Source organism: Furipterus horrens, unplaced genomic scaffold (genome assembly GCF_987537825.1).
Source record: "Furipterus horrens unplaced genomic scaffold, mFurHor1.1.pri manual_scaffold_5, whole genome shotgun sequence".
Taxonomy (NCBI): Eukaryota; Metazoa; Chordata; class Mammalia; order Chiroptera; family Furipteridae; genus Furipterus; species Furipterus horrens.
In genome coordinates, this window is record NW_028327175.1 from 166,276,387 (window position 1) to 166,286,107 (window position 9,721).

Here is a 9,721-nt window from a genome sequence, read left to right on the forward strand (position 1 = left end):
GAATGTAGAAAACCAAATTTTCAATGGGAAACAAACACTAACCTCAAAAATTTCAGGTTAAATTAAATTATCTTAAATCATCAACCTCTGTTCTTACCAGAAGCAATTCAAGTGCCTTTAACCATTAGGCCTACTATAAGCTCAGGCTTGTGGTGGCTGACTTAATACTACCTTTTTGTGCAGGTTCTCTTACATCGACCACTTAAGAGTCGCTCTGTAAGAAGCAACAACCTCTCTTCTTCCTCTCCGTCATCCATTAGGCAGCCACAAAGCAGCAACCATGCGTGAATGTATCTCCATCCACGTTGGCCAGGCTGGTGTCCAGATCGGCAACGCCTGCTGGGAGCTCTACTGCCTAGAATATGGCATCCAGCCTGATGGCCAGATACCAAGTGACAAGACCATTGGGGGGGGGGGGGGAGATGACTCCTTCAGCACCTTCTTCAGTGAGACAGGTGCTGGCAAGCACGTGCCCAAGGCAGTGTTTGTAGACCTGGAACCCACAGTCATTGATGAAGTTCGCACTGGTACCTACCACCAGCTCTTCCACCCTGAGCAGCTGATCACAGGCAAGGAAGATGCTGCCAATAACTATGCCCGTGGACACTACACCATTGGCAAGGAGATCATTGACCTTGCCCTGGACCGAATTCAGAAACTGGCTGACCAGTGCACAGATCTTCAGGGCTTCTTGGTTTTCCACAGCTTTGGTGGGGGAACTGGTTCTGGGTTTACCTCCCTGCTGATGGAGCGTCTCTCTGTCGATTATGGCAAGAAGTCCAAGCTGGAGTTCTCCATTTACCCAGCCCCCCAGGTTTCCACAGCTGTAGTTGAACCCTACAACTCCATCCTCAGCACCCACACCACCATGGAGCACTCTGATTGTACCTTCATGGTTGACAATGAGGCCATCTATGACATCTGTCGTAGAAACCTCGATATTGAGCGCCCAACCTACACTAACCTGAATAGGTTGATAGGTCAAATTGTGTCCTCCATCACTGCTTCCCTCAGGTTTGATGGAGTCCTGAATGTTGATCTGACTGAATTCCAGACCAACCTGCTGCCCTATCCCCACATCCACTTTTCTCTTGCCACATATGCCCCTGTCATCTCTGCTGAGAAAGCCTACCATGAACAGCTTTCTGTAGCAGAGATCACCAATGTGTGCTTTGAGCCAGCAAACCAGATGGTGAAATGTGACCCTCACCACGGTAAATACATGGCTTGCTGCCTGTTGTACCGTGGTGATGTGGTTCCCAAAGATGTCAATGCTGCCATTGCCACTATCAAGACCAAGCGTACCATCCAGTTTGTGGACTGGTGCCCCACTGGCTTCAAAGTTGGCATTAATTACCAACCTCCCACTGTGGTGCCTGGTGGAGACCTGGCCAAAGTACAGCGAGCTGTGTGCATGCTGAGCAACACCACAGCTACTGCAGAGGCCTGGGCTCGCCTGGATCACAAGTTTGACCTGATGTACGCCAAGCGTGCTTTTGTCCACTGGTACGTGGGTGAGGGCATGGAGGAAGGAGAGTTTTCTGAGGCCCGTGAGGACATGTCTTCCCTAGAAAAGGATTATGAGGAGGTTGGTGTGGATTCTGTTGAAGGAGAGGGTGAGGAAGAAGGAGAGGAATACTAAAGTTAAAACGTCAACGGTGCTGCTTTTACAGGGAAGCTTATTCTGTTTCAAATATGAAAAGTTGTGGTCTGATCAGTTAACTTGTATGTAGCAGTGTATACTCATACAATTACTGACCTATGCTTTAAAACATGAAGCTTTGTTACAGACCCAGCTAGTCCACTTCTCTGAAGGGTTTGAATAAAGTATTCCCTGCCTTAAATGAAAAAAAAAAAAAAAAAAATACTACCTTTTTGGAACAATAGAAAGAAAGAATAAGAAAAAGGAAGCTTAACATTCCATTTACTTTTGTTGTTTTGAAACTCATTTCCCTACATTGTACATTATATGTATTATGAGTTTTGAGGACAATGGAAAAAAGATTGTCAGTATCTCTTTGAATATAGATTCTTTCACAAAGCTTTGTGTCATGTATATCATTGATAAGTATGGTGGCCTCACCTTCATCATTCAAGTCTTTGTACAAGAAAAATGTTATCAACAAAACAATTATGAAAAGTTATCTTTTTTATCATCTAAGATATAACACAATAATTTCATGTACATAATTATGTTAAATATAAATATTGACTAAAATATAATATGTATACATCTAATACTATGAATATAAATATTGACATATTTTCTGTGCTTGCTGACTTGGTAAAAATCCAATTCTGTGGGTTATTATATATTTTTAGATAGTAACTTTCTCCTTCTCCGCATCACTATTTGTAAATAACCTCATAATAGTCAAGCATAAATAAATTTCCTTCCCTTCTAACAGAGTCAGCTCTCTAAATGGAAACCCTAGAATGATAGTTGAGTTTATTAAGAAATAAAAACACCATCAAGAGCAGCTCCCAAGAACAGGAACTAGAATATCATTGAGTAATGCCTATCATGATGTGTGTGTATGGCAAAGAAGGAAGATGGCCCCACTTTGAATCCATTGTTGAGAAACATAATTCTGGACTTCCAAACAGTTTATCTGCCAACTTCTTACTTGACTTGATTATGCTGCTGTTCTTGGATTTCATCCTGATTTGACCATATATTTTCAAGTCATAAGAAGACATCTCAAAAACTAAATTTAGAAATTTCTTATTTCTTATACTCAGTAAATTGTGTCCAAATTTGAAGAATAAAGGAGAATCATTTAGTTGAAAAACCTATAAAAAAGAGTGTATATGCAGAGTAGAGCAAAATGATTTTTCCTCTGGTCCTGTAGTGTGCAGATATTTTAGATTCCTCATGGCATCATATGACCCCTTAAACCAGCAGTGTCTGAAGCCTGTCATCTGAGCCAATGAACTGACTTGAACTGTGTTTCTGTCACTTGCAGCTGAAAAAGAACTAATACAGTATCAAATAGTTTCCTTTTCCATTTAACTTATATTATCTACCCTCCTTCTTTTCTCTTTCCTTGCTAAAGGGAATTTCTCCCACTTTGACACCCTTGGGGAATATGCAATCTCATGTATCGGCATTTCATACTATATAATATTGATTTTTTTTATGTACACACTTGCTTTTTATCAATAAATTACAAATTCATGAAAAGAAAGATCATATACTTCTTTGAATTATACCTAACATACTTTCCTTGCACATAGTAGGTTCTTAGCATTTGGAAATGAGGATTAATTGCAGATTCATGGAGAAGCTCACATGCCAAAAGGTTAATAAAGTCTTTATTCATTAGTTTATTCATTAAATATTTGTTAGATATTTACTATATATTTGACACTGTAATAATTAAATCTGCCTAAAGATACATGTGTTCCTTTCTAGAATTACCACAGACACCTGGCATGGTTTCATGGAGCAAGTAGAAGAAGGAGACTTTGGAAGAACCAGTTCTTGGTATCATTTCACATTCAAATACAACATACATCAGCCTATTGGATAAAATACAGCTGAGACTTCCCCGTGTTTAATATCTGTCATTAAAATGACAGCAATAAAGCCTAAAACCCAAAAAGGGGAAATCATCTGGGTCCTTATAGATTGTCACAGCCAAGAGCAATAAAAACTAAATCAATCACAGATCATGGCAATAGATAATTTAGCTAGTACTGGAAATTAAATGAAAGGACATTTCCAGCACTCAGCCCCCATTGTGGGAGGATGAACATGCCCTCAGAATTTAGATGGGCTTGTTGAACAGTGTAGGGTGAAAATAGGGGAAAGGGGAAAATTACTTAAATGAGATTTAAATTGCTTTGTTTCATTATTCCTCTGAAGGTTGCCTTTGTTATTACATTGCAATATTTAACCATCAACATTTCTGACACACCATGGGTTTCCTGGCATCCTCATTCTTGTTCAAGGGGAGGAAAGGTGGCTCTCTTGAGAGTGGGAATGTAGGCTGGGCAACTGGAGCCCCATCATCAGCTTATTTCTAGGGTTAATTTTGAAGAAAGACTTTTTGGAACAGAGGCAAATGTGGAGAGGGGCAAAGAGACCCCGCAGAAGCCAAGATGTTTGTTCTAGGCCTGTTTCTGCCATTAGCAATTACAGATCAACAAATCTGTGTTTTAGAATTCTCATTGGCAAAGGGCAAAGATTAGATTCAGTGACCTCTCAGATCTTGTCTAGTGCTAAGACTCTGCGATTCTATTATAAATGATTGGCATGAAGGACAGAGTCCCAGTCAAGGCCTTAACCTGCATGAGTTTGGCTTAGACTGAGTGAATGCCCTGAATATAGGAATTCCTTTCCTGCCCCCATCCCTCAGCAAACATTGTATCTAGAATTAATGCATGAATGAATGACCAATGGGAGTCTTCTGTTCTTTGTGGATTGGATCTAGTTCACTGAAATGTTCCCAGTGAGGATAAATTTTCTGATTTCAAATACAATGTTCCTTTCTCCTTTGGGCTGATGTATGGGAAACCACTGGATTCATTCCCAGTGTTTATTATTCTGAAGAAAACTGTCTTGTGTTTCGTTCTTGGTTGGGGAGGCAGCAGTTTCCACTAGATATTAAGCCACCTTCCCTGACCCTTGTCCAAATGAGCTTTTTTTTTCTTCCACATTATCGCATGTGGGAAGGAGGATTCAGGCTACTTTTAGGAGAAGTGGGTAGGGCACAGGAGTATTAAAACAACCGGTGCAGACACTAAAGGTAATATTTTAAGGAACAAAACATCTGTTCCTCCTATTGGCATAAAGAGTTGAGGTAGGCCAAGTTACTTAAATCCAGGTGAATGGCCTTAGACATAACATGTACTACTACCTGTAAGGTGGGAAGCTGAGATGGTAATGGACTGTGCTTACAACCAGGAGGGAAATAAGGAGGGTAGATGAGAGGAGTGATTGGGAAGGCTGTTTGTCAGCTGACCATTGAATTTTAAAACCATGTGTGAGGCAATTCTAAAGGGTTAGAGAAATGTCTTTGCATTTCAAAGTAAATGATATTTAGTGAACTATTGTTAAGGGGCCATTGATAGCCTTTTGGAAGGAGCACAGTTTGGGAAGAGACAAGGTAGTCTTGCAGGTATTCCAATTTTCATCTCTGGCTCCAGGTTGTGACATGTTTCTGACAGCCAGCTGCTTTCTGTTCTTTCACAACCCCATTTCTCCACCAACCTGTACTGTTCCTTTTTCCTTTTTAACTCCCATGTCAAGTCCCTTTTTAATCATGAAGATTTGCCAGCTGTTCTCAGCAATCTCTTCACCATCTATTCACAAAACTTATAATAGTGATGAACACTTGGTGAGCACACTAGCCTCTGTACTAGACACATTGTATGTATTACCTCAATCAATTCACCCTCTCAGCAGCCTCAGGAGGAAGCTACACTTATTATCTTCACTTAAAAAAGAGAAAACTGAGAATTAAAGACATTAAGTCAACTTGCCCAGTGGAGCTGAGACTCAATCTTGGGCATACTACATCTGAACTCGTGACTTAAACCCACTATACTATATGGCATTACCTCTACAGTAACACAGTAACAATTAGAACTGGCCCTTTAGAAGTAATTATTCATTGTTTCTTTTGACATAGTTTTTATTTCTGTATCATTGTAATGCTATAGTGTGTGTGTGTGTGTGTGGGTGTGTGTTTTGCCTATGACCCTAGGCTCCTAGAGACCAAGTTTCATGCCCCTTCCTTCTTGCTTCCTCCCTCTTTTGTCACCACCAGCCTGCAACCACAGCACACTGATACTAGCATGGAAGGTCTCTTCAAGCCCACTATTCCCTTTGGGCCCTGACTAATTGCTCATCCAAGACCAGTTTCCTTCAGAGTTGTCCTTTTGTCTACCTCCTTTTCTCTGTCAAACTGCAAGAATCCCAGGAGGCAATGTGAAGCGATTTGTCCCTGTGCATATACACAGCCTCAGTACAGCTGGGCTGCAAAGCCAGTTTATTATCTTAAGAAGAGGATCTGGTTTAGCCCGAGTTTACATCTCATCTGCCTTTCATTCATTAGATGGGCTCCAGAGCTCAGTTTACATTGCATAAACTCTACTGGTATGTATACAATGCAGCAATATGGAGGAGGCTAACATGTGTTGAATACATCTACTGCATCTGAGGTCTCTGAAGGTCACTCACTAAAGTAATATATGGTGCTAGTGTTGGTGGCTGAAGGTCAAGTCATCTTGCTTTTCATAATGCATAAACCTGAAACTCACTCAGACACCAATCATATGACCTAAACCTTGGAACAAATATTTTACTAAGTAAATCAGAGAGCATGCTGGCATTTCTATTAACCTTCAATGCACTGCTGACAGAAAATGAATAATGATAAATAATAACTCAAGTCTGTAAATCATGTTTAGCATCAGAAGCAAGAAAAAATGCTTGTGTGTGCTACCATCTGTTAGGAAGAGAGCAGCAGGAACTAGAGGAGAGAGGTGGGAGAAGGAGAGCATGCTGCCATTGGCTGGGGTAAGCACCTTTTGGATTCAATAAACTACCGAGAAAGGGTAAGTCACTTCTAAGCAGGATTGATGGAGTAAGGAAAACCCCTTCCCTCTCATCTCCTGTTTGATGGACATCCGTTTCTGGCTTTGATCTGTCAGTCTTGGGTGTTTCCTCTTTTCCTCATCTTTTGCCTCATTAAATCTGTTTCCACCATACCCATTGGGTTCCAGGATTGTTTGTAACAGAATCCTCTAACTACGCGAAACCTTCTTGGGGACATTCCTCTCCTCCCTCCACCCTCTATTAGTAACACTTGTTTTTTCATTGTCCTGTGAGCAGGATTAGCAACCAGGCTACTGTCTGAAGTCCTATGCCTTCTCATAAACATCTCCACAGAGGGAGGTCCCAGGAAGAAAGGTCTTCAGCCTTTCAGCACAGAATAACTCAACTGTGATTCTAAAGAATATCACAAAATAGAAATGTAACTCCCAGATCACCAAGATGTATGAGACATAAGGTCTCCAATGGAAAGTTCCCCTTATAGGGAAACCCCATGAATCCTGCTCAGAAGTAGCTTACCCATTATCAGTCAGTTTATTGAATACAAATCATGCTTACCTCAGCTAACAGCACCTAGCAGCATCTCTTCCAGGGGTTGTGGACATGCGTTTGCTTTTTTCTCCTCTCTCTCCTCCTTCTTTCAGTCGGGCCAACATTTACCAAGTTGGCATTGCCTTCAGAGGAATTCTAGCCAAGAAACTGACAAAAGCAAGTTCTATGGTTACATTTTTTGGAATAAAAATTCATCTCTTTTTTTTTTTTTTTTTTTTTTTTTTGCTTATTTTGTGAGCACCCCAAGTGCCAAGGCAGTTCTGGCCCCTGATTCATTGAAAAGTCTGACTCAAGGTCACACTGACCATTTCTTTTTTCCAGATGACCCCAGCTTGTCCAGTCAATGGGCTGCTTGAGAGGAAGCCAGGCCTGTCAAGGGGCTTTCCATCTCAGACTCTGTGTTTCTTTCTCCATGAGACATGAGGAGCAACTGTCCCTGCAAGGGTGCCAGTTCATTGGGTCGAAAGGGATATTGTTGTGTAGACCTAGTGGCTCTGTCCATGCTGGCTGATTTTGGACAATATGTTCTTCTCCTTGGGGCTGTATAATCAGAGAGAGAATGCATTTTTTTTATTATTTGCAACATGAGCCTTTTTTGAATGCCAGTAATTTAAAATGATTCCATACTCCTGGAGATCAGAGATATGCTAAGTGACGATAAGCCAGATATTGTAAATGGAAGAAAAGTAGTTCTAACTACCTGCAGAAATTTTGTCTTTTGACTTTCTTTTATTTGCTATTGGATCCATTTCCCCATTTGGATTTAGGGCCTCATCAAAGAATTAGAAGGGAAATGAAGCCGAAGAGCAGTGAGTTTACAATGGGAAAATTACTGTGAGGTCCCCGCTAACCTGAGTAACCATGGACATCTCCCTCTGCACCTCAGTTTCCCTACTATAAAATTATCTAACATTGTGAACTTCCATTTTATCAGCTTTGACTCCTTCCTTTCTCTTTATTTCTTTACCTTTCCCACTTTTTTAATTAGAGGGGAAAATAGATGAAAGAAAAAATGAAGGGAAAAATAGAAAATTAGCATTTTCTTGGCTGCACATTTCCATTATTAATACTGCAATTGGAGGTAATGAAATTCACAAAATGCAAAAGGTTTAAGGTTTGCTTCGTGGGCTGAACTCCATCACATTGTATATGGCTTGAATTTCAAGGTAAGGTTCATTATGCAGAATGCACAATGCGGGCAAGCTAACAATGCCATAAACTCTTCACTTTTGCATTTTTTTGACTTTAATGTTGCATTAGTGTAGGTTTTGGGTTTTAATATGCTGTATAAATACAGAATACATATTTGTAAGTACAGGTACCGTGGAGGGGAGGATTTTTCTGTTTTAAATCTCTGGCTTTGAAAGTCCAACTCTATTTGCTTTCTGGTTGACTTTTTTAGAAAGCAGGTGGGAGAAAGTAGGGCAAGGTGAGTTAACTAGGAACAATCCTCATTTATGCCCAAATCCATTATCAAAGGCAGAGGCTTGCTTTCGCCCTCGCTGCAGTTTGTGGAGGATTTAGTAATGGAGACCAAAGGCTCCTGGGAGGGAAGCATCAGGATAAAGGAAAGATTTTGCTTGGCTCATCCCTGGCACCCACCCAGGCTAGCACATCTTCTGGTTCCACTGATGGTCAGTGTCAGCTCCCTCCCTTGTTGTCTCTCCAGTTAATGATGTTGCTCACCCTGAGTGGTAGGTGGAAGTCTCTAGGCAACAGAAAAAAATGAGAAGACTATCACCCAATACAGGAAACTAATGAACAACACAAATAAATGAACAAAATTGTACAAGAAACAGAGTAACAGATATCAGGGGGGAGGGGAGGGGAGGGGAGGGGGGAGGGTGGAAGGGAGGGGAGGGGGGAAGGTAGGGGGGAAGGCACTAAGTAGGGGAAGGGTTTAGCAAAGGAACTAATATAAATAACCCATGAACATGGACAATGGGGTCGGGATGGACCGTGGGAGAAGGGGTAAGCTGGGTGAGGGGTAGCAATGAAGGAAAAAGTGGGACAATTGTAACAGAAAAACAATAAAAATAAAAAATTTTTTAATTCTCAAAAAAAAATACCAAGAACAATAACTTGATTATATAAATGTATGTAAATAATAAAAAAAGACAAAGAAAAAATGAGAATAGTTGCACAGTTTATCTCTAGCAGAGGACATAGTGAATGAATTCACTGCATCTAATATGGACAGTTAGTGAGCATGGGAAGGATGCCCTTTGGGATGCCCTGTGTCTTCACTGCCAAGGACTTTCTGGGCCCCCAGACTGCCTGATGAGGTGCTCTCCATGGTCAGAGACAGCAAAGGAACCACCCTTCTCTCCCTTGTTGGCCTAAGCCTTCATGGTTGTCTGATGAGAGGCCCTTTTCCAATGGCTGGGCTCCTAAAGTTCTTCCCATTGGTCATGGACTGAGGTGGGAAGGGGATTGATATTGTAAGAGATTAATATTGTTGGAGGGGCAGATGTGGGAAAGCAGGCAAAAACCAACTTCCAGAACTCAGAGAGAAGATGTTTTACACCCCAGGAGTTCACTTGTGAACCATTATGCAGGGCTCGCCAACCTGCCCCAGCACCATCTGATCCATGTATGTTACCCTAT

The 9,721-nt window shown here is 41.2% G+C and overlaps 1 protein-coding gene across 1 annotated transcript; it reads left to right on the forward strand.

Annotated features, from left to right (window-relative positions):
• The first annotated feature begins 220 nt into the window (after window positions 1–220).
• On the forward strand, window positions 221–1,833 carry LOC150010328 (tubulin alpha-1A chain-like). The gene has a single exon (XM_090279487.1). It carries the CDS (start codon window positions 281–283, stop codon window positions 1,640–1,642), a length of 1,362 nt encoding a protein of 453 aa, XP_090135613.1. The 5' UTR covers window positions 221–280; the 3' UTR covers window positions 1,643–1,833.
• Window positions 1,834–9,721: the final 7,888 nt, after the last annotated feature.